Genomic DNA, 25,195 nt, shown 5'->3' with positions numbered 1-25,195 from the left:
GAAGCTCTATTGTTCAGGTGCCACAATCCCTGGCCAAAACATGAAGGAGAATTTAGTTAACTTCCCTGAAATCATCTAACCAGGAAGTCTGTCAGCCAGACTCAAATCTGCCTGCCACCATACCTCTTACGTAAATCACTTTTGTTAGAGTCTGACAAAGGTTCTTCTGGTCATTCAGTGTCACTGGCAAGCCTGGAAGAGCTGATGGAGTCAGCCTGGGACTGAGGATGTTAATGTCCTTGTGCCACCACCAAGGTGCTATGCACTGCGTGGCATTTCACAGTTTATCAAGACTAGAAGTCAAGTTTCATATCAGGGTGTGGCAGGAACTGGCTCCCTCTAAGTGGTTTCTTGCCTCTGTGTTTTCTGCAATGGTGGCAATACTTGGTGGTCCTTCACTTGTGGATGCAGCTTCCAACCTCTGGCTCCCTTGTCATCCGGTCTTCTTGCTTCTTATTTGAATCTCTAATTTTCATATGAGAATACCAGTTGTGTTAGACTAAAGGCGCCTAACTGTGATCTCAAGACAAGTTAATTAACAGCATTTGCAATGATCCTAGTTTCAAAGAAGGTCACAGCAGTAGAACTGGTCATTTGATCCTTAATGATTCTTTTTTTTTTTTTTTGAGGAATGTGATCAGATCTATATATAGGACTAGCATTCTTCTAATTTCTTTTTTCTTGTCTTTGTGCTGGAGCTGGGGCTTGGGGATGGAACTCAGCTTCCCAAGAAGCTAGGATTATAGGTGTGTGCCATCAGCATCTGGCTCTTCTGACATAACTACATGTCTCTACTTTCAATTGGACAAGTGAGCCTCACTTAGACACAGATGTGTCTTGATCTTGACTCCAGGTTGGTGTTCATTGTGTTCCACCAGGCTATAGTGGGAGGAACTGGTCTAAATGCCAGCAGCAAATGACAACAAATCTCCTTAGAAACACAATGATACCTTCTATGTTGTTGGGGACACTGGAATGATATATTTTTCTAGCCCAAGATAAAGGAAGAAAGAAAAGGACTTAATTGTGGTTGTTATTTATGTCTTTCAAATTCAAAAGCTGTATCTTGAAGGCAATATAGTTAGCACAAGCAGCTAGGCAGGAAAAGAAAATTCCAGGAGGCTGGATTGTACTGTGTCAAAGGAAAACAGTGCTTTGCTGCTGAAGCTTTTCTTTTGTGGAACCCTGTCCTTCCTCTAGAGCTGATGTGAGCTTGCTGCACTGACTCCTTCCAAAAGCAATCACAAAGCTGTCTTCCCGTGGGATCTCTCCTTCTTGTGGGGTTTTATTTCCCTGGTTCGCATGTTCATTACCGGTAAATGCAGGGCTCCTACTATTAAGCAAAAATTTACCCCCAGGCTCACTGTGTTACTAGGACACGAAAAGATTCCAAAAAGAACATGTAATTGTTTCTGGCAGAATGGTAGTATGGCTGTCTGTCTCTGGCTTGCAGGATATCTGCTTTGCCTTCCGGGTTTCAATTGTCAGCATTCCACAGGCAGGCAGGTAGGATGGGAGTGTGCTAATTAGATCAGGTGCTTGATCTTTAAGTCTGTACCAGCAATGAGTAGGTTAGTCAGCTTCGGAACTTTCGAGCACTACCTGTCTTTCTCTCCATCTGTGAGGAATGTAATTATCTTGTCAGCTAAGAAGCCATGGAGCACAGTTGAACGAGTGCTCAGCAGCAGAAACAGAGTGATAAGAGAAGACGAATGGTGCATGACTGGTCAGAGACAAACAGATGCACAGGGAGGTAGCAGAGAATGGAGACAGGGAGAACAAAGAAGCTGCATTGAGTATTTGTTCCTAAGGACACTTCAGATCTTCTCTTAATAAGATTAGCCCACCTTTGGGGAGGGATTGCACAGTATTGCTGGGAAATGACAGTCCCCAAGCTTTTTTAGAAAGTCCTTTGCAAATGGGAAGTGATCTGGGCAGCAGTAGCAGTCTGTGTGCTTTGCAGGGCAAGGATAGGTAATGCTGCTTTGAAGGATGACTAGCAGGAAAGGAATTAAAAAAATCACAAGCATGTGTATGTGCATCATCTATTCAAGCTTTCAATACTCCAGCATGGTAGGTGGGCTGGCAGTATCAGCGTCTTCTCAGAGATTGTGAGACATTCAAAATCTCAGGCCCTAGCCCAGACCTCTTGAATCAGTCTACATGATAGCAAGCTCCCTGGGTGACTGAATGTACCATAGCAGCGAAGAAGAAGAAGGAGGAGGAGGAGGAGGAGGAGGAGGAGGAAGAGGAGGAGGGAGAAGGTGAGGGGGAGAGGATGCGGGGGAGGGGGAGGGGTCTTCAATCCTAACTAATCAGGGAGGGATGTGAGGATTATGGTTTAAAGCCAGTCTGGATAAGAAAGTCCATGAGATTCTTATCAGAAAACTGAAAGTGCAGCTGTGGCTCAAAGTGATAGAGAGCTAGCCTTGAGCAAAAGTGCTCAGGGATAGTTCCCAAGAACCGAGTTCCCACACTGACCAAAGGGAAAAAAAATAGTGGTGTTTTCTTGAACACCTACTGGCTATGGAATAGCACCAGACTTCTTCCTTTGCTTTCACGACTGGAAGATATGCTTTCAGTCTTTCTCTCCTACTCTATTCCCACTGAGTTCAGCTTGTCCCAGGTCAAATGGCTTTAAAAAAGATTTCCATATTCAAGAAGGTCCATTTATTTGCAGGTGCAGGGCCTTTGCATTTGCTTCCCTTCTTAATATCTCTCAACATTCTGGTTACCAAACAATTTTTTGCAGTGTTGGGGGTTGAACGCTGGACCTTGAAAATTAGACAAGACTTCTACCACTTGAGCCATCCCCTGCCACTATCATTTCTTACAATAGTGCTAGCTGGGCACTGGGGACTCAGCCTTATCTTTGTAGCTACTCTGAAAACTCAGATTCGGAGATTGTGGTTCAAAACCCAGGAAGGAAAGTCTGTGAGACCCTTAGTTCTAATTAAATAGCAAAAGCCAGAAGTGGAACTGAGGTTTAAATGACAGAACATTAGCCTTGAGCAAAAAAAGCTAAGGAACAGTGCTCAGGCCCTGAATTAAGGGCCCAACCCCAGTATCAATACAAACAATATAATAAATAAATAAATAAAAATAAGGAATCTTGGGGCTGGGAGTTTGGCCTACTGGTAAGAGTGCTTGCCTAGCATGCATGAAGACCCGGGTTCGATTCCTCAGCACCTACATACATAGAAAAAGCCAGAAGTGATGCTGTGGCTCAAGTGGTAGAGTGCTAGCCTTGAGAAAGCCCAAGGAGAGTGCTCAGGCCCTGAGCTCAAGCCACAGGACTGGCAAAAAATAAAAAAATTAAATAAAAATAAGGAATCCTCCCTGATGATTCTATCTAAGGTAAGTCTTATTCTCTCCCCCTAATTATTGTATAGGACTGTAATTCTTTCCCTTTTTTATTTCTTTGATAACATTATCAGAAGTCAGAGTTGTTTACTTGTCCTCTTCTCCAACAAATCCAAAGATGACAAAACAGAGATTGCTATTCTTGATTTGAATGAATGAATGAATAAATGAGTGAGTGAGTGAACATAGGGTCTGTAGGTCACCAGTCTCTATAATGGCCACATTCATTTGTTTACTTGTAGTAATTAACTTTTCCTACAAAAATGGTAGAAGTGTGTAATTCGAACAGAGCAGACATGGCCTACCAAGTTTACAGTACTATCTGACCCTGTCTGCTAGACTACCATATAAAATATAACATGCTCCACCCCAAGAGAAAATCAGGAATATTTTCTTGTGTAAGTATATTCTTAATATTACATGGGTCATAGTTGTACTAAATAGTACATGTTTATTTAAAATGCAAATTTAATTTGATCTTTTTTTCTGAGTTAGATTTTAAACTCAGGGCCTTTTACTTGTTAGGCAGATCCTCTATAAGTTAAGACACAACAACTAGTCTAGATTAGGCACAGAATTTCCTAACTCTGTGGAATAAATGTGCCCATCCCAGGGTTAAATAAATAACAAACTGAATAAGGAGCTAATTAATGAGCTATTAATCAATTTCAATAATGAATTTTGAAACTTTTTCTTTACTTTTTGAAGATTTAATACTACAGGTTTGATAAGGTTATGTTATAATTAATGTTAGTCCCTATTAGATAACTGAGAATGACCTTAAAATACACAGAACCATCAGTGTAGTTTGTGCTTTCATGTTGATCTCTACATGGACTTGAAGATGCTTTGCCATGAAACATGTACTTTGCTGAAGCTGTGTTCTCTTAAGCATTTGGCAGTTCACAGGGACTCTTGCTCATAGCTGTGAAAATCCTCCACAAAGGGACATTTTGAAATATAAGAAAATAGACACCACCAGGCATAGTGGTATACATTTGTAACCTCAGCTACTTAGGTGGCAGAGATAGAAGGTTTTCAAAGTCAGCCCAATTAAAATTTTAGTGCAGTTGCCATCTCAACCAATAAACTGGGTGTGCCAGAGGCATAGATTGTAGGATTGTGGTCCAAGGTAATCCAGTCAAAAAGTATAAGACTTTATCTAGAAAATAATTAAGGGCTACCAGCATGGCTCAATTAGTAGAGCACATGCCTAGCAAGTGTTCAAATCCTAGTACTGAAAAAAATAGAAAAAAGAAAGGAAACAACAAATGGCTTAGTTGGGTGAAAGTTCAAATATGAATGTATGGGAAAGTAACCACAAGTTTGGAATTGTGAAAAAGAATGAATTAAAAATACACTTTGTTTGGATCTGATGGTGGGGGAGAGGGAGTTTTAAAATTTTTAAATTAGATATCCTAAAATGGTGGCAGTCCTAGGCTCAGAATTTTGTAGAATGTCCTCAACTCTGTTTAACATTATTCTTATTAATAAAGTGATTGATGCATAACTAAATACAATAATTTAATTTTTATGCATTTTCTAAGGCATGTAAATATGTAAACTCATTAAAAAATTTGAACATACTTAATATGTATGCAGATTTTTCTAGATATGCAAATACATGCAAAGAAAAAGACAGGGAAGATTTGCTGTAAAATGTCCACAATGATATCTGAGGAATGAGTTTATGAGTGACCTTTATTGGGTCTCTGAGTATTCTACCCCTCTTTTCTTTCTTCTTCCCAAATAACATTTGTTGATTTTGTAGCCATGAGAAGAGTAGCTTAAAGTTTTGTTTTGGCCACATTTACCTACTACTTTGCTGGTGGAAGAGTTATTGATTCAATTTCTTTGGAAATCTGGTGGAATAGAGTCAGTAACTTTTTGATGATGCTGTTTCCCTGCAGCCCTGACCTTCAGCTAGAAGTAACCTAGATCCCCAGTTATAGGAGAAACACAATACCAGACTCATTGGAATATGCATAATAGTGGGTGGAGTCATGTAGAGAGTCATAGGGCTTATCTTCACTGTTCAGCCTAACTCTGAGGACTGTAACCCAAATATCTTTTTACCACCAAACTGGTTACGATGGTGCAATTTATGTTACATATTTTGTTGTAATAAGAAAATACAATTCATAAACCTCCAACAACTGGAATTAATAGTAATTTTTCTCTTATTGATCATTTGGTAAAGGTGGAGATGACTGGCCTAGACCTTTAATTGATACACAAAGCTAGTTGTAGAAATAATGTGTTCAGCATGAAATTAAGCCAATAAACCACAAGTACTAATTATTAATGAATTTTGTGTGCATGTGTGTGTTTGTGTGTGTGTGCAAACTGTTATTTTCTTGGTCAGTTATGGAGCTTGAACTCTTGGCCTGGATGCTGTCCCTGAGCTCTTCAGTTCAAGGTTAACACTTTTGAGCCACAGCAACATTTTTGGCTTTGAACTCAGATCTCAGACTCCTGGGTAGCTAAGATTACAGGCATGAGCCACTGGCTACCAGCTTTTCAATATATTTTTAACAGCTCCAAAACTGATTGCAAGTATAATGAACATTAAGTTTAACATACTGGTTGCCTCTGTGGAAAGAAAAGAGGGGAACCAAACTGGACATTTATACATGAAATACTTTTGAACATTAAAATATATGAGCAAATTTGGTGGCAAAGTATTAAGTTTTAAAAAAAAGTTGGCAGTGGGAATGTGGGTGTTCAGCATATTACTCTAATTTCTGTATGCTTCCGCTATATTAGTTAACCTTTAATGTTTGTCACACCCCATGCCCTCATTTTATTCTTTGATTAGAACCAGAGAGAGAGAGAGAGAGAGAGAGAGAGAGAGAGAGAGAGAGAGAGAGAGAGAGAGAGAGAGAGAGAGACAGACAGACAGACAGACAGACAGACAGACAGAGACAGAGACATGCAGAGACAGACAGAGATAGTTTTAGGCTGGTGGACATTGACACAATTCTTTCTGCTGTATAGCTAGTGATTCTTATCATCTAGGGACTAAATGACACACAGGAGAGAATTGAAAGTCTCTATATGTTTTGACTGCTTTTTTTCATCCAAATTCATAGCCACAGTAAAGGATGCTAGGTCATGTGTGTCCTTGCCTTGAAGGCCTTGCCACTTAAAGGGAATTCATTTATTAGCTCATTCGTCAGGCAGCTGTGCTCCTCTCTTGGGCTCTGTGCTTTTTAAAATTATTTTTAAAGTTGATGACTTTATTGAAAAAGCTGGTTGCTGGTGGTCTGTTGGTTCAGAATTAGCATTCTAGCATTGAGTGCTCTTCTTCACAGTGGATTGAGACTGGGGACTCAGATCAACTTGATCCAGATCCTGGCCCTCACATACAACTTGCTTTGCTATTTGAGTTCTGAATCCATAAAAAGGAGATCAATTGAGAAAAAGTGTGTAAATCTTTCTTAATCTCCAAGTTCTCTTCCCGATTATCAGACATTGTTAAATGTCATCTCTGGTCCTTCCTTTTACCCCTGTACAATGAAACACCTTGGCCCAATACAACACTGTAATCCTATTAGTAATGAAAGTAGTTTCATTATTGCCCTCTATAGCCAAGATCGTGAATGGAAAGAACATAGACACAGATACTAGCTGCTCCATTACACTTTGCAGTGGAATCTCTCCTTTGAAAAGGTATTTAAGTATTCTCCTTCTGGTTTTTAGGCTCATTATTGATTGCCAAGTCAGTGAATACTCTATGTGTTCATAACTATTGATAAATACTGATGATCTTTTGTGGTTGAGATTAATTCATTAGCCTAGAAAATATTCCTAGCAATTCTGTTTGATAATCTGAAGATGTGAATTTTATTTCCAAATCTCTCTCCAAGTGATGTTACAAGTTTGGAATACCCAATCATAAGAAGAGATGCAGAAGCTTCCATACAGCTCACTAAACTTGATGGAGATAATTGTAATTCATGGTAATTCCTCATTTCCCAGACTGAGACATTGGCTGTTAAAAACTGGAGGTCATGGGGTGCTGATCTTTGATTTTATAAAGCCAATGCAGCAACGATACTCACTAGCTAATATGAGAATTTATCAGACATCTGGCTCTTACCTCAGGACCATAACATAAGACTGTCCACTCGGTCCTCTTAAATAAACTTTATGTTGGAAATGAACTTTTGGACTTGTGGGAGAGGAGAAAGGGGGTTGGGAGGAAGGGAATGTGGGGGAAAATGAGCAAGGGGGGGACAATGTTTGAGAAGAAATGTACTCATTATCTTATGTAACTGTAACCCCTCTGTACATCACTTTTATAATTAAAAAAAAAACAAAGATAAAGGGATATCCATTGGAAAAAAAAGTGGTATCTGCTGGAGCAAATTGGTGTTTTTAAAATATCTCCTAACAAAAATATTATACAACAAACAATAAAATAATCTAGCAAACAGCAAAGAATCTAATTTCTGGTATATTTTCTCTGCTTTCTGATCTGCCTCCAATGTAAAGCTCAACAGAGGCAGAAGAAGAGGAGACATGTGTGATAGATTTCTGAGAAAATGGAAGATTCTGTACAGTATGAGCCAAATCCTCAATAGCTTGGTCCTGAGACCCAGGTCCTGGATTCAAGGTGGAAGGTGGAAGAGGGGCAGCCTGGATTACACAGGACCACAGTAAAGGCCAGGTGCCTCCATCTTCTCTGCATGCCTGGGCCTCCTCAATTTTGGCAGTATCTATCACATAGAATTCAAGTTCCTAAATATAAGATTTATCTCAGTATTTTAAGAAAGATTGTACTTTATTCACTCAATAAATATTTTCTGAGGAAACACTACTATGAAAATTATCCCAGGCAAGAAAATGTGAAGATCTGGTAATTAGGTTTGGAATGTGGCTCAAGTGTTAAAGCCTCTACCTGGCAACCACAAGGTCCAGTGTTCATACTCAAATGCTACTACCATGCAAAATAAGTATATCTATGCCCATCTCATCTTTCTCTACATATGTCCACATATGTGTCTAGTCATCCATCTCTCTCTGTCTTCATCATCTTAATAATCTATTGTTATATATGTGTCTGATAACTGGATTTTTTTTACCTACAGGGGAAAGGGCCCTTTGGTGATACGAAAATCTGCTTCTATCTCTTTTCCTATATTTTAGACCCATTACTCTGTCCCAGTAACCACAGAGAACATCAATTAGTATCTGCAGATGTTAGTAAGTGACCTGGACATGCCTACTATAGCGTACTTTGGGTGCTGTTTTAGCATCCCATCATAAGTGCAGGGTCACATAAATAATTATCGCTATTAACTTCAGAAAGTCTGATCTCTTCCAGTTAAACACAGACATTTTTGAAAGGTAGAGGATGTTGCAATATCTTGCAAATAACCCAGCATGACTACTAACATGATTTGATAATGTAGTAAAGAAAACTGATTTAATTAGTTCCTCCCTTCCATGTCTCACTGAGAAAGGAAGACTAGTCAAATCAGAGAGGTACAGTTTTGTAGCTTCATAATATCTTAATATAAATTAACAGTAAATGTTTTAAAACAACAGATGGAGTATAAACTTACTTTTTAAAACTTGAGTAACCAGATCTTGGTTCAAAATGATATTTAGCCCTAGAGTGTAATATATAACTTACTGCTCAGCCAATTATCTATCATTATCTTCAAAACCCTATAATTGGACAAACAGGCAACCATTCATAATAATAAGTTTGCTCCAAATCACTTGCCTGTGAGTCTGGGGTGCAGAAAGTAGTCATATTAAATTGAAGGCAAAAAGTGCTTACTGGACCCTTTCCAGTACTGCAACAATGTGCAGAAGCAAGGCACACCTGGGCAGGCCAACATATCTTTGCCAAAATTATTGAAACAACAATCATTTGTCCTAGGCTCCATGAGCAGATAACATAAATCTTATTTGCTGCAAGACAGATCTGCCATTGAACCTCACCCATCCCTGCCTGCTGTGCAGGCACACACAATGCTTAGCATATAACTCAGGCGAATAATTTGCCTTTCTGGAATTTCCATGAGCTCTCACCACTTAGTTGTTTTATTTATCCTATCACTGGTTTTATTTTTCAATGCTTCTTTGGTTGTTAGGCTCCTGATAACACAGCTACCCAAACATCAGGCTGCATAAGCCTGCAGCACACACTGGGCTCCTTCTAAGAGATTTAAATGGAAAAGCAACAGAGGCCATTATTGGTCTATTTTCAGTTTTCATTATCAATAAAACAAGAGATCAGCATTTTCCTGCTGTGTGAAGCCTTCAGGGAAGTGCAATGTTGCTGTCATTATCTGCAGACCAGGCTGCTGCCTGGCCCCACTAATATAGATGGAATGATGAGCCCATCAGAAGAAAAATAAAAGAATGAAACAACCAATCGGAGAGTGGGCGGCAGACCTGATCTGCCACAAGGCTTCCAGAAAATATCCCTTTGAATTTAGTGGAGTCTGGGTGGTACTGACCACAGATTATGACAGAACATAAATTTACCTCATAATGAGATTAGTAGGCAGGCAAAACAAATGTCCTGCTGTGTTAGTAGAGACAGCCTTTAATCTGATGCATTCTTTGGAAAAGATTTGTTTTGTTTTGTGACAGGGAAACTATGGATGCAACTAGCTTAAATTCAACAGATTCTGTGTTTGCTGCATAGTTATTTTTCATCATCCTCTGTCTTTTCTTAATGACTATTTTGGCTAAGAAAATTAATGAGTTGTGAGTCTTAAAGACAATTACTGAAGTGAATTATGGGAATTCCTGTTTATGATCATCAGTTGTGTTCCCCAGACTCCTGTCTGTGTGTGTGTGTGTGTGTGTGTGTGTGTGTGTGTGTGTGCACTTGTGCTGGTACTAGGGCTTGAACTCAAGGTCTGTGCCACTGTCCCTTAGCTTTTTGGCTCAAGGCTGGTGCTCTACCACTTGAGCCACAGTTCTAATTTTAGCATTTTGGGGATTAATTAGAAGTAAGAGTGTCATAGATTTCCTTCTTGAGCTGGCACGGATCTTAGTTATTGTAGGCTCCCTTTTGAAGATAAGTTCAGTGTAGCTCCCTCTGCCCCCTCTATGCCAGAATCTGTAAGGGAAGAAACGTTATGACCCCAGGGTCCTCTCACTTCAGACTTAAGATCAAAGCAGAACAAACTCACTATTGTCTGTTGGGGATATTTTAAAAAATCTTTATTGCAACACTACCATTTAAAACACTAGTAGAGAAGTATCGCATGCTAAAAGCCTTAAGAAAATGCTTAGATCAGGTGACCCCATATGGGTTTCTGAAAAGAACAAAAGCCTGACTATGGAGCTTGATTGCAAGCGACTTCCTCGGCTTACAGCTTACAGCAGAAGGCAATCTCACCTGGGAAAACTCTCATTAAAAATGAAAGATCTCATCTCCTCCTGGGTCCTTTTAACCTAACCTGATGCAGATTCATGGGCAGCCCTCTCCTTAGCAATGAGTGCATTTAATCAAAGCCTTCTGAGACATCATCTCAGACTTTCCACGTCCTGAAAAATCACCTAACAAATGAAGAGGTCCTTAAGAAAGGAACAGGTAACCAGACTCAGAATTTAAGAGTATCTGACACTTTGGTGTACAAGGCACAGGCAATTTAATTTCTCTCTGTTTTGTAAAGACCATCCTAAATATTCCTTGCTTCACTGTGAAACTACAAAATAGGAGGTCATTTGTTGGCACCTCAATTTGTAATATTTTTACAAACTGTTTTTCTTAGATTGGAAAGGAACCATAGAAATCTTCGTGTGCATACGTTTTACAGTTTATATGGTAGTTTGAAAGTATTATTTCATCTAATGAAATAATCTCTTTACAAAATGTTCCCACCAAAAACACATAAAATATAAATTCAACTACTTTAAGGGAGAATATTTTTTGGAGGCAATAATTTAGCAAGCTTCAATTGTTTTTACAGCTGATTTCTTGATATATTGTATCTCTACTCTTTCCTATTCATTTAATTTAAAAATGTCAAGAACTTAAAATCAGTTCTTTGCTCAGTCTTATTTTTTCTCTGTTCTTTATTAATTCTGTTCTCATCTGTTGAAATAGATCAAGAAGTGATAGGTTAATTCTCCTCCAGGCAGGTGATTCTCTCTTCCTAGTTGCCTTCCTCATTTCCATAACTCATCCTTGCTCTCTTACCATATCTACCCCTGCTGTCTGCTGTACCTTCATGTTTATTGTGAAAACTGCAAGTAGTGTATGAATCCACTATGCCAAGTACCCAGTATATCAGGTATGTGCTAATAGTTATCTAGTGGCCTTCCCAGCCATTAAAGTGTTAGAATTTCATGACACATTCCTTGGAGGAATTTCCCAAATTTTGTTTGCTTACCTCATATAAATGAACTTGTTCTTGGGTGACAGCAAAGATCAGTAACACATTGTTTTGTACGAGTTTGTCAATAAGTTGTCCAATTGTTGGATATTCCTAAAATTAATGTACAGGTTTAAGTATCACCTTAAGAAAAGAATATAAAATATTATTTAATATTAAAATATTTTAAAGATTATTATTTCACTGATGTCTTACTGAGTGATGTACTTCAGTGCTTACAAGCCTGATTGTATCTATTTCTACATAATCAAATACACAATTCATAATTTTCAATTGTTTGGCTTAGTAATCATTTTCTAAATCTCCTAAATTCAAGTACATGGTATGAGACAGTTTCTGGCAATATAGTACATGTTCTATCTTCCTTCTAAGCAGGTCACTTGAAATTTATTTTAAGACTTATAATGTTATCATGTTTTCAAGGATAGAAGAAACATTTCTTCTTCAAACCCCACTGGACAACAGGGAAGAATGTTATAAAGGAGGGAAGGGCATTTAGACTATGATGTGTGTCACTGAGGTGGCTTCAGTTGCTCTGAAACTTTTCCTGGAATTGGAGGAGGAAGGGGCAATCTGTTATGGATAACGCTGTAATTCTGTCATCTGTCTGATTTGAAACATTTTCTTCTTGGCTTTTTAATGTCATAATTAGCTGTGGAGGGTCCTGTTTTATTTTTATAGGACAGTTGAAAAGTACTGTGCTTTCAATCTCTAGTGATACATTTAAGAATAATTTCAATTCTAAGTGATATATTTTCAAAATGTTATTAAGTATCCCACTTGATGTTTCAAGTCTAGAAATAGGAGTTACTTGCTTTATGAATCCTAATATAATGGGTAAAATACACATGGAGGAGCCTGAAGTTAATTCAACTAAAAGTGTGCTGATTATGGCTGAATCCAGATAAAATGGAGAGACACTGATAAAATAGCCTCCCCAGATACTAATATATATATATATATACATATATATATATATATCTTAGGAGAAAAATTTGTGTTGAAAGTTTACAAACGTAGGTCAAAAATGATACTAATCTATGAATTATTAGATTCTGTAGAGAGATTGTTTTCTCTTTCCTACAATTTTATCATTTAAAGAGATCCTTTCAGGGTTTTGAATAATAATTTCTCCTTTGTGAAATAGGGACAGAATGATCTTCCCAGGTGATGACTTCATAACTGAACTCTATTTCGTGGATTAGTGAGCATCTGCCATGTCCCAGGCACTATGATGTCAGTAAACAAAGATCACAAAGCAGCCTTGGTCCCAGAGACTGGGCAACAGAAAATAACAGATGGAGGCACCCATGTCCCACAAAGTGATGTGGAAAACATCTACGTATAGGGTGAGGGACAGAGGGTTGCCTGGTAGACTAGTAGAATTCAAAGAGTGTTCTCTGGGATAGTGATGCTTATCATCTGTTTTAAGAGAATACTAAGAATTTCTGTGCAGGTGAAGATGGTATTCTAGGCAGAAGCAACAATATACACAGGAATAGCACCCACAGATCTCAGAGGCAGTAGTTGATATCTAGTGTTCTACTGAGAATCAGATGTGATTGTGAATGTGAAAAAAGCTCTGAAAAAATTTATTTTGTCTGGCAAAAGTCAAGTGTTTACTTTTTAAATGTCACAGCGCTAAAAAAAAAAAAGGATAGAGAATAAATCAAATGTTAGTAGGCATGAACCAAGCAGTGACTAATTAGCTATTTCCTATGGAGCTCTATGGTCCACAGAAGCACGGAATGGCTTAGCAACCATCCTTCACAGATCACTTAGGTGTTACTCCTCCTGTGATTGAGGACAGAACAAGCTGACTGTACTGCTTTTTGTTGGGGAGGTCCTGGGATCGCATTGGTCATAGTGGATCCAGACTTCTCACATGTCCTCAACACTCTCCTCAGTGCTCCACGGATACCTCTAACACTGGTGATTGAGATGGGATGATTCATTTTCTTTTCTCCTTTTTCCCTTCTTTCCTTCCCTCCACGCCTGCCTCCCTCTTTCCCTTCCTCCCTTCCTTCCTTCTTTCCTTACTTCCTTTCTTCTTTTTTTTCTGTGCTAGTTCTTGGGCTTGGATTCAGGACCTGAGTTTTGTCCCTTATTTAGCTTTTTCATTCAAAGCTGGTACTCTACCACACGAGCCACAGCTCCATTTCCATGATTTTGGTTGTCAATTGGAGATAAAAGTCTCATGAACCTTTATGTTTGGGCTGGCTTTGAATCATGATTTTCAGATTTCAGCTTCCTGAGTAGCTAGGCTTATAGGTGTGACCCACTGGCACCTGATTTATTTAATTTAAATCAGAAAACATTCTTTCATCAAGCATGAGTTATTTTATGTTGTATTAAAACCATTGTTGCTTCAATAACTACTTGGGGTCCTTACCATAGTGCTGAGTGCAAATTACATACCAAGACAGTTGACATGGAGTATTCATTCTTATTGTCCAAGTGACAGAGCCCATCATTGGGAATGACAATGCCTGCCAGTTTGCTGTCCATTCCAAAATGAGAATCAGCATCACTCACAAAGACCAGGAGATGGAGTGAATCATTCCGCCAGCCAATTTTTTCCTGTTGTAAGAAAGAATAATTGGGCTGCATTTGAGACAGGCAGGCACTTACTGAGTGCAGATCAATTCTGTATGGACACATTCAGATCACAAGTAATACATTGCTGACCTATCTATTTTAGTCTTTTCAAATATATTGTGAGTTGATAATACATTAACAACATGAAATTTTCTGTGGCATTTGCTTTTTCTTAGATAAAGCTTGCAGATGATTTATGCTTTAGAAAAAAAATAGCTCCACCACAAGCAGTATTTTGTTTGCTTTTTACATAGTTAATTATTTTTACTACCCAGCTATCAATTCTCCAGAAAAAAAATGAGAGGAGGAGATGAGAGAGGTCTAGGACATTCCATATTCAAGTTGCAGCTAAACAAGTCAAAACGCAATACAAGTAAATGCAAAGTAAGCTCTGTCATCAGAATGGTTCCCAATATTTTGACCTATATATTTTGTTTCCTAAAGATGTCTTCCGAACATTATAAGCCTAGTAAAATGTAAGCATTGCCAAACAAAGGACAATACCAAGGTCTTGATAAATGAAATTGACTATAGACTGTGTCTTAATACAGCTTTATCTTTTAATTAATATTGGTTCAGAAATTATTCTGGCAAAAACTCCTTCTGATTTTTCCAATCCACCTTCTTCTTCTTATCCTTCTCTTAACTTCTTGAGCCTCCTAATTTTCAGGATCTTTATCCCCATTCATTTCCTGATATTTCCCACAAACGGATGTTGTCTAAAGGCAGAGGAGTTATACTCTTGAGTACTCATCAGATAGTTAAGGAGAAACAGGGTCCCTACAATGCTATAAAGGCAGCATGATTCTGATGATGATTTTTATCAGTTCAAACAGCAGATACGCCTGGTATGGTGGCTCACGCCTGTAATCCTAGCTACTCAGAAGGCTGAGATCTGAGGATCAAGGTTCCAAGCAAGCCTGGGCACAAAATTACCTGAGACTCTTAGCTCCAATTAACCTCTAGAAAATGGGAAGTGGGGCTGTAGCTCAAGGGTAGGGCAGTAGTCTTGAGCTGAATAGATCAGGGACAGCACCCAGGCCCAGGGGTAGGGCAGTAGCTTTGAGCTGCAGAGCTCAGGGACAGTGCCCTGGCTGAGTTCAAGCCCCATGAACCCTTTCCCCCCCCAAAAAAAAACCGAACAGATATCTGCCTAGGCTATTTAACATAACTGTCAGAAAAACAAGGGCTGGAGATGTAGCTCAGCAGTAGGGTACTTGCTTAGCATGTGCCAAACAACAGCTATCCATCATATAGGTAGGTATGTACTGACTTGATTTATTAATATTCTCTTTCCAAAAAAATAAATTGCTGCAGTCTCTGAAAAGAATTCCTACACAATTACTGTCTCTACTAAATTTTCCTAACAGGACTGCCATTTTCTTTGATTATTCAAACAGACATGCAAGTCTCAATTTCAACATGATTGAATTAAAAACTTTACAGAAATTTTGCTTTAAGAAATGAATAAAATGTAGAAATACACTGATCGAAGGAAAGAACATTTGCAAAACTTTTAAAGTAGACTTGTGAAACACTCCCAGCCTTGTGTACCTTACATACAGCAGCCTGCATAATTGCATCGAATCCTCCTTCAGGTGTGTCAATATTAGCCGAAATTTTCTGTTTCTTCACAATTTCATTGAATCTTTCAGCATCATTTGTCAATGGCAAAATGTGCTTGAACCCAAATGTAGGCAAACAGGAGTACGGAACACTACTGCAAAAGTAAGATATAAAAACATATAATGCATATCTGATACATTTGTATTTGGTTATTTGAAATTGGATAGGGAAGGGGGGAAACAAGATGAAGGGTGGGAGTGGGGAGGAGGGAAATGGGGACCAAGGCATGTGAAAGGGTATCAATGTATGTAAATTAATACACCTTCTATCTGGCAAATATCATGTAACCCTTCTATTAATTACAATAGAAATATATTAAAAAACAAGAAATCATTGGAAAAATAAAAAAACATATAATGCAAGACACTTTCAATAGTTGGGTAGCCTAGCAACATTTCCTTATATGCAGATTAATCTATTAATTAGACTTATTATCCAGTGTATCTTCCTGTAAGTTGGCTGCAAATTTAGGTTGATATCATCATCCCCTCATTCCAGTATGTGTAATTACTTCCTTACATTGCTACCCAACCCTAGTCTACCATTAGTTACCTATGGCTGTATTTTGATATCTCCAGTGTTGTCAGTTTGTCTCATCCCATTTTACAGTAAGAATACAACTGCTCTTCCCTTCTCCTTCCTATTCTCTAACCCTGTCTGCCACAGGCCTCGAAACCATGGTAGAGAGCTCTTTGTACTGGAATCCAACTCTACTGTGATGACTTTCCTGTTTGAAATGATTCATAAGTGTAATGCTAAATCCTGCTCAATATTGCTAAGAAAAACAGGCTGTGATGTACTTTACACAGAAAATGTTTTGAGACAGGAATTGTAGTATTTAAAAGTGAGTGGTAATGGAATAACAAAACTATTAAAACCAGGTGTCTTTAAAGAAAAACACACAAAAAGGATTTTGTATCAGTTCATCACCATGTATGACAAAGGGCACTCAAACCTAGCCTTGCTTTCCCCTTTAGAACCATGCGCAGTATTAGATATTCAGTCCTTGGGACAAAGTGATAGAAAATGATTACTATGAACAATGAGACTTGACTGGGTACAAATACAAATGACTACAGGTTCTCTTACATGACTAGAGCTCTTGCTGGAACTGAAATATTGGTGTATGGGAGGGCAGTTATTTTCTTCTGCTCAGTGGATGTGTGCATAGTAGCAATTGCTATTTTCAAGTAGGTGTCCCCTGGCTCTAGAACAATGGGGTTGGAGGGACCTATCACTGAATGGCATAGTCAGAGATGTCCCAAGACAATCATCTCCATGATGGATGGCCTTGATTGCATCTGATCCCTCCCTCATTTGGTCAGCTTCCTAGACCAACAAAGGTTTTACAACTCTGTTCTCAGCCTCCTGAGGAGCTAGAACTATAGGTGTGAACCACTGGCACCTGGCCTTTTGTAAGAAATTTATCTTTGTTGGTTAGAATTATCTCTTAACCAAATCATTTTAATTATTTTACTCAAAATCTATGCTTTTGGAAAGTAGAATGAAATTTTAATCACAAAGGAGATCATGTCATGAAAGCAAAGCAGGGTGTTAAAGGTGGCTCACACCTGAGACCTTGAGACCAGGGTCCCTTCTTGATCAAAGTTCTTCCTCTACTCAATGCTCACATTTGCATGCTGCTTTCTTAACAGAGCCTTGACGTCAGCAGGTACTTCTCATGACATGAAGGTTCTGGGTCTTTAGATAACCATGGATTCACATCTAAAATGTGGAATCATTTTTCTATTATGAAGCACACTATAAAGAGAGACTACGTGCATGTCACATGACAATTTTGATGATGATACATAGCAAAAGGTTTAAAATCTTTTGCTGAAAAGGGTTAGAAATGATTTCTAGTCTTTTCTTTCTTGGGTATATTGCTTTTGCAAGAGGAAACTATGCATTGTGTACTCACAAACGTTAGTGTGATACCTACAGGAAATCTGTTGGAGCATTTCATGGCTCAGTTTCCTCTCTTGTAAATCTACAATGAATTCTTTATTGTTGATATCAAATTTAAAGCAAAACACCGCCATAGAGCATATGGGCAATGACAGCAAGCAAACCCCTTCAAAATGTATGATAGAGAGAGGAAACTTAGCTTCTATGCTGTTAGATATTTTTAAAGCAACTCCTTTATAGATACAAAGTAAACCTGCCTTTTTTGCTATATATTAGACAATAGCAAAGATAACATTTTGAAAGGTATAAACCACTTTAGCTTTCTTACAGGGTAAATAAATTTTTAGTAACTTGCCTTCCAATGAGAATAAAGAAAGGTACTCCCCAAAGCATTAGAGTCTTGGCTAAAAGAGTCAAGTTTCTTTTGTGGTATTGAGGGTCTTACACTTGCTAGACAAATGCTCTTCTACCAAACTACATCCTGAACACCAAGGGCAATTTTTAAAGTGTGATAATGCACAAACTGATGTGGTTCCTGACATCCTCCAGGGGCTTTTAGATGAAACGTTTTCACAGCAATTCAGAGATGTCATTTGTCTTCTCACTGCATGTCTTTTATGCTGATAGTGGTAATGAATGAATTTGGTGCCGTGCTCAGGATTATTGCAGCAACGTGCGATTCTAGTTAATAGTTCTAATAGATATATTAAATATACATATTTATATTTATCAGCAAATGCTTACCCTACATAAGGAGACAAAATTGTAGTTTTACTTAATTGTCCTCAGCGAAGCAGTAAAAATGACTTAAATTCAATATGCATCTTTTAAACAATGCCTGAGAAATATGCGTAAAGCCATTCTGCTACACACAAAATACAACATTTATAGAGAAAAGCACTTGTGTGAACTTCTGGGCTGTATGGTCCCCTTTCTCCTCCAGCACCATTTTTACGTACAGGAATGACTGACAGCCACACTGTTATTTCAACTCATGTTTTGGCAGATATGTTCTTAAAAGTGAAGGATGTGAGTCTCATTTCCAGGAGAACAAATGCTGGTGTTAGTTACCAAAAATAAAACTAAACGTAACTAAAAAATTAAAACTGAGAAAAATGTTCATTTGCTACCCAGGAGATCAGCAATGTTTTAAATGTTTTCCAGTACTGCAAGACATATGTGCTAAGACTGGTGATGATATAAACAAATATGATTTTTTTGATATTGTATCATAAAATCTGGAAGCCTGGCATAATTAAGTGAACCAATATCTTCTAAGTGATCAAAGTATTATGTTGCAAAATCATGCACTGGCAAAAGAACCATTCAAAATATAAGACAAACCAATGGTTTGTGAAATACTCATTAATATTGATTCTTTTTCCACATTGAGATTTTGTCATCTAGTTTGAGTGTAATAGTAAAAGAAGGATGTCACAGTTACTAGAAATAGCTATTAAGTACTTCTCCCTTTTGCAACAACATTTCTATATGATGTTTTGCTTTTTTCATGGTATGTTACAATAAATATCACAATAGATGAGATGCAGGAGTAGATGTGAGAATACAGTTGTATGATGTTAAGTCAGATGTTTGAGATATTTGTAAAAATATAGCATAGTGTCACACTATTATATGACAAAAGATTAATTTTTTGCCAGTCCTGAGGCTTGAACTCAGGGTTTGGGCACTGTCTTTGGGCTTTCTCAATGCTAGTGCTCTACCACTTGAGCCAAAGCACCACTTCTGGCTTTTTCTGTGCATGTGGTATGAGGAATTGAATTCAGGGTTTTGTGCATGTTGTCATGAACTCTACCAGTAGGCCATGTTCCTGGCTCTCAAAAGACTAGTTTTTGTTTTGCTTTGGAAAGCACAATTATTTTATAGAAATTTTATAATACTAGGCAATGGGTTTCTTATTGTATTTACTAAGTGAATCAAATATTTAAAATTTGTCCAGTTTTACTTTTTAAATAGGTGTCCATTGATAGGAATAAATCACATAAACTAAAACACTTTGGGAACTTATTAATTGTGTTTGAGAAAGGGCTTTCCTATGTAGCCCAGGCTGACCTCAAACTTGTCATCTGTCTGCCCCTGTCTCCTGAGAGCTGGGGCTACAAGTGTGCTCCACCATACCCCATTGGGGTCATAACTTTGAAGAGTATACTGAATGTTATGAGATCTTCAAGTTGGAGGAGTACCAGATACGGTTAGTGAAAGGAAGAAAACACTTGTTTGAATACATATTCTGAAGTCATTCATTTTTCAGGATTAGTATAGAAAGTTAATATTGTTATCCTCATTTATAGGAAAAGAGATTGAGTACACAGCAATAAGTTACCTAAAGTTATTATTCAAATCCAGCTTTGAAAAATCCCTTTATGCTTTGGCCATTAACCAATCAATTTCTTTCTACTTAAGAATATTTTACTCTAGGAGAGACCAAGGTTTCTACTGATTATGACAAATGAGGGAAACCATTGAGCCTATCTTCCTTTGAGTCTGGCTTACTTCACTTAATATGATTTTTTTCTAAGTCTTTCCATTTCCTAACAAATGGGGCTATGTCATTCTTTCTGACAGCAGCATAGAATTCCATTGTGTACAAATACCACATCTTGTTGATCCACTCATCAACTGAGGGACATCTGGGTTGGTTCCATATCTTTGCTATAGTAAATAGTGCTGCGATGAACATCATTGTGCTAGTGGATTTAGTCTGACCTTGTTTCTGGACAATTGGGTAAATGTCAACAAGTGGAATTGCTGGGTCATAGGGGAGCTCTATGTTTAGTCTTTTGAGGAACTGCCATACTGCTTTCCATAGTGGTTGAACAAGTTTGTATGACGGGTCATAGGGGAGCTCTATGTTTAGTCTTTTGAGGAACTGCCATACTGCTTTCCATAGTGGTTGAACAAGTTTGTATGACGCTAAATGAAAGGACCTCTAGGATATAGAAACAAAAGCCATATAATGAGTGATTGTTGTCCTTAACGTACTATGTTATCTCTCATCTCTTTTGCTATCCCTTGATTATCTCGTATTTTTACATTATCTTACTTTGTTATGTGATATATTGGATATATTTGTATTTGGTTATTTGAAATTGGATAGGGAAGGGGAAAAAACAAGATGAGGGGTAGGGGTGGGGGGAGGGCAATGGGGACCAACACATGAGAAAAGGTATCAATGTACGTGAATTAATGTACCTTCTATCTGGCAAATATAATGTAACCCTTCTATTAATTACAATAAAAATATATGAAAAAAAGAAATTAAATTAAGAATAATGAAAAATACAAAAAAAAGAATATTTTACTCTAAAATTGCAAGTTTGATCAAGAAGTTGTCTTTCCCTCTTTGTGTCCATGTAGGGGTACAATCTGAACAGAGGAACTAAGAACTAGGTATATAAGGGACAAGGAAAACATATAGTGCAGTAAAGAAAAAAGAGCTTTGTATTTGGAACTTCAATGGTAAAAGTTTTCAAGAAAAATAAAAGCACCATTAGAGAATAGGATACGAGTCTTTTAAGAGATTACATGCCAGGCACTGGTGGCTCAAGCCTATAATCCTAGCTACTCCAGGGGATCTCAGTTGGAAGCCAGCTAGGGTAGGAAGGCTGTGGTCCATGTGGTAGAAACTGGTCTTGAGCTAAAAAGCTTGGGGATAATGCCCAGGCTCTGAGTTCAAACTCCATGACCAATACACATACAGAGAGGGGGGTGGGGTGGAGAGAGATATCAAATATGTGCTCCTCCTTTGGTCTCTTCCCACAATCACATCCTATAGTTGTCAATGGTGCTTACAATTTATTGAGAACTTAGTATGGTCAAGCCTAGTGCCAAATGCTTCCATTCAAGATCTCATCCAACTCTTACAACCATTCTATGTGATGATTCACCTATAGTCACTTTATAAGTGAACAGATGAGTCAAGACTTAATCTAGGGCTGACTGGAGCCCATGTGAATCATGGTGAATCACCATGCCCTACCATATTTACCAGTCCCCATCCCCACCACCAAAAGAACTTCAGTTTCTTGGGCAATGCACTGTGATCTTATCTTATCCTTCTCGTCTTTCTACACCTACCACAATGCTTGGGGAATTGTGAATAAATTTTTGAACAATTGAATAAGTAAATGAATACATGAATGACTACATAAGTATTTTACAGCCAAAGAAGGGCCCATCTTCTTTAATTTCTTTGTGTTAGAAACTTGTTGAAGGATAGGGTCTTATTGTTAGTTCAAGGTATTGACTTCCAGTTTAGTGGAGCCATCCAATCTTGTTAATTTTAATTGCTTTCTCTGATAGCATTTCTTACTCATTGTTTCCCATTTTTATTATTATATGTCATGTTGTTATATCTTACCTTGTCTGTGGTAAGAATAATTTTAAACCTATCCCCTGGGACAGAAATTGCAATTGGTAATTTTTGATGGAACTGCCTATTAGATTCTACTGGTTTGTTTCAGGAAAAGGGCTCATGTTCTACCAAAAGAAGTAAATATCAATTTCAGGCAGGCATAATACTGTAATTTTTAAAGACCATGCTTATCTATTACATAGGAGGGTTATTCTTAACACCACACTTCTTTACCTTTATAAATGAATAAAATAATTGTGAATATCAAGCATATTTTTACTACTTATTATTGGCACTCTGTTACCTTATCTGAATAAAGAAAAAAATCAGCTTTAACCTACTGTCATGATAAGGACTGAGTGAATCATGGTTATGAAGCTTTCAACACGGAGTCTGGCATGGAGCAAATGTTTTGTTTTCTTTCAATAGATGGATATGAAATAATTTGCATTTGAGCATTTCATTGGCTATACAGGCATACAGTTAGAAAGGGATGCCATTTACCATTGCCAGCATACTACGTGGTTTCATTGGATGATTATGGAATATTATAATGAGTTGCTTCCTCATTTCCTACTGAATTTAATGGCAACAAAGGCTACAAGGACCTCTAAGCTATGAGATGAAGCCAAAGTACATCAGAGAAAGCTGAGGAAATTATTATTTTAGCAGAAATTATTATGATGGAGAAATACTGAGAAAATGTAAGTTAGCATCAGATGGCTTCAGCAGGCGGTTGTCATTGAAGAATATGGTCTCTGAGGGGCAGAAAGGCCCCGTCCAATGGAAAATAGTGTGAAATGTCTAGCCTAGTGTTTTTATCTACGGAACACAAAACCTGCTTCACACATCTTGGCCTCCCCAGTAGGCAGTTGCTACAGGGTCCCAAGGCTGGAACCACGCAGGGTTAAGATGACCTCATCTTAGCTGGAAGTAACTCGGGTGATCGAGAGACCTGTTGAGATCCAAAGAGATGAGATAGAAATGCCAATGAGCTCCTGGCAACAGTGACTCAGGAGTTGGCTTTATCTCTATAAAATCAGAATGCCAGAGAACCACTTACCTGCAAGGGTTGGCAATTTCCTCTGGTGTTGTTTTCATAAAAGGGGAGACAGGTTTTTCCACAAAAGAGCCAAAGCCAAGTCTAAAATTGCTAGTTAATTTAGACATCTCCTTGGCAAGCCGGGAGCCCAGCTCTTTGATTGTGTTGAGGTCATCGTCCATGGAGGCGGAGAGATCCATGAGGTAATACAAGTCCACGGGGTAGTCCTCCGTCTGGCGGACTTGCACTTGCAAAGTCTGCTCCCCACCTGCAAAGCCCCGCAAGGAAAGCAGATCCATAAAAGCACAACGAAATTTGCTTGCATCTAGACAATATCTGGGCTACCTGGCTATTTTACTTGCAATAAGAATGTCTTAAAGATACTAATTTGTATCTATGACATACAAACCCTCAGCTTAATTTTAATTATGTTCTATAATCAATGTGCCAGGAATTGTATATAGAGATTCCCTTCTTGAATACTTGTTTAATAAACATGACATTTGAAATATGATATAAAAATCAATGTTAAATAAATTCTTTAATAAAAAGATATATGCAATTTCATGGACTATGTGGTCAAGTCTGTAAATGAATGAGATCTGAAGCATTTTCAGTAGTTGTTTTTGAAGTACAGAGGAGGTAGAAATTAGGATATTGTATATCTCCTTGGGAGATTAGCGTCCATTTAGATGGGAGATAAGTTCAAAATTGTGTGTGCGTGGAATTTTAGAAAAGGTGAACTAAATAAAAGGGGAGTTTGAATTTACATTCCAACCCTTAAAGAGCAACATTTGAGAATTCAAATGGCCACTCTTCGAGACTTGTTTAGTAACTGATTCAGACTGCAAGTGACCATTGTGAGTAAAAAGAGCATTAGTCTAGCATCTTTCTGTTTCCTTACTATGATGAACGATATTTAATATGGTAGGAGATGCATTAGTGGTCTAGTTATATTACTACGCAGAACATCATATTTACTTGCATGAGCCATCATAACGCACCTGGTCTCAATTTAAGAATCAAGCTTTGAGGCGTAATCTGAACAATGTCAGAACTATTTTTCTGTCTGCCTACACTGAGAGGCTTATTTTGAAGGATCTCTACTTGGGAGACAGGATTTTCGATGAAAGTTAATTGACATCCTTTGGCTAAAAGATTTGCTGGGGTATCACACCTTTCACCAGCTCCAGATGGATGGGTAAAATTCTAAAAAGAAAAAAAAATAAAGAGAAAAAGAAGACAAGTCTGCATTTCATTATAAGATGCCAATAATTAAATATTTTGCATATTTTGCTGGCTAAGCATCTTGCCAATTTAAATATACCCTGTCCCCCCATGATAGGAATTACAGGTCCAAAGTTAAGTTCTAGGTGAATAATCACAAAATTCAGCCAGGAAAGTTTTGGGTAAAACTAATCTCCTTTTCAATTAAACTCCACTAAATTCACTCAACAATTTTATAAAGCCCATTTCCTTCAAGTTTCTCCCTTGCCATGACCAGATTCTTGAAATGCTTGTGTTCATATTTGGCATTAGTCTATGAATTCATTTGTTCTAGATGACCTGCTGGTTCCTGGAGTCTTGGCTTGTCCAAACTTTGCAATGTGTCTATTTTCAATTCCCGTGTCAAAGAGAATTTTCTTTGGGTTTCTAAAAGGCATGGCTTATGCTCCCTATCTCGAACTCAGTACCAACTTTACTCTCACCTTGCACCATAACTTCACTAAAAAAACACCTGACCTCTCTGGGGCTTTAAACTTAACAAAGTCAAGAGTGCTAGTTCTAGGTCTTTTAGTGTTTGCTTCAGGCACTGGACGTAAGGAAGCATGCTTTTCCACACAGGACTCCAGAGTTTCTGATCTTCCCCTCTGGATGGAGCTGGAGAGAAGTAAGGGTTTCCAGTGCTCTGCA

The 25,195-nt window shown here is 38.0% G+C and overlaps 1 protein-coding gene across 1 annotated transcript in view; it reads right to left on the bottom strand.

The window, feature by feature from the left end:
- Itgb6 (integrin subunit beta 6) overlaps positions 1-23,549 on the bottom strand; it is a 59,026-nt gene extending 35,477 nt beyond the window's left edge. Inside the window, exons 1-4 of the mRNA XM_090342764.1 lie at positions 23,303-23,549; positions 15,885-16,050; positions 14,151-14,312; positions 11,730-11,825 (exon numbers count right to left, since the gene is read on the bottom strand). Coding sequence (XP_090198890.1) covers positions 11,730-11,825; positions 14,151-14,312; positions 15,885-16,050; positions 23,303-23,481 — 603 coding nt within the window. The 5' untranslated portion in view covers positions 23,482-23,549. The remainder of the gene's footprint in view (positions 1-11,729; positions 11,826-14,150; positions 14,313-15,884; positions 16,051-23,302) is intronic.
- Positions 23,550-25,195: the final 1,646 nt, after the last annotated feature.

Source organism: Megascapheus bottae, chromosome 12 (genome assembly GCF_031878675.1).
Source record: "Megascapheus bottae isolate mThoBot1 chromosome 12, mThoBot2.hap1, whole genome shotgun sequence".
Taxonomy (NCBI): Eukaryota; Metazoa; Chordata; class Mammalia; order Rodentia; family Geomyidae; genus Megascapheus; species Megascapheus bottae.
Note: the sequence above shows the minus strand (reverse complement) of the source record. Positions and strands in the feature narration are given on the sequence as shown.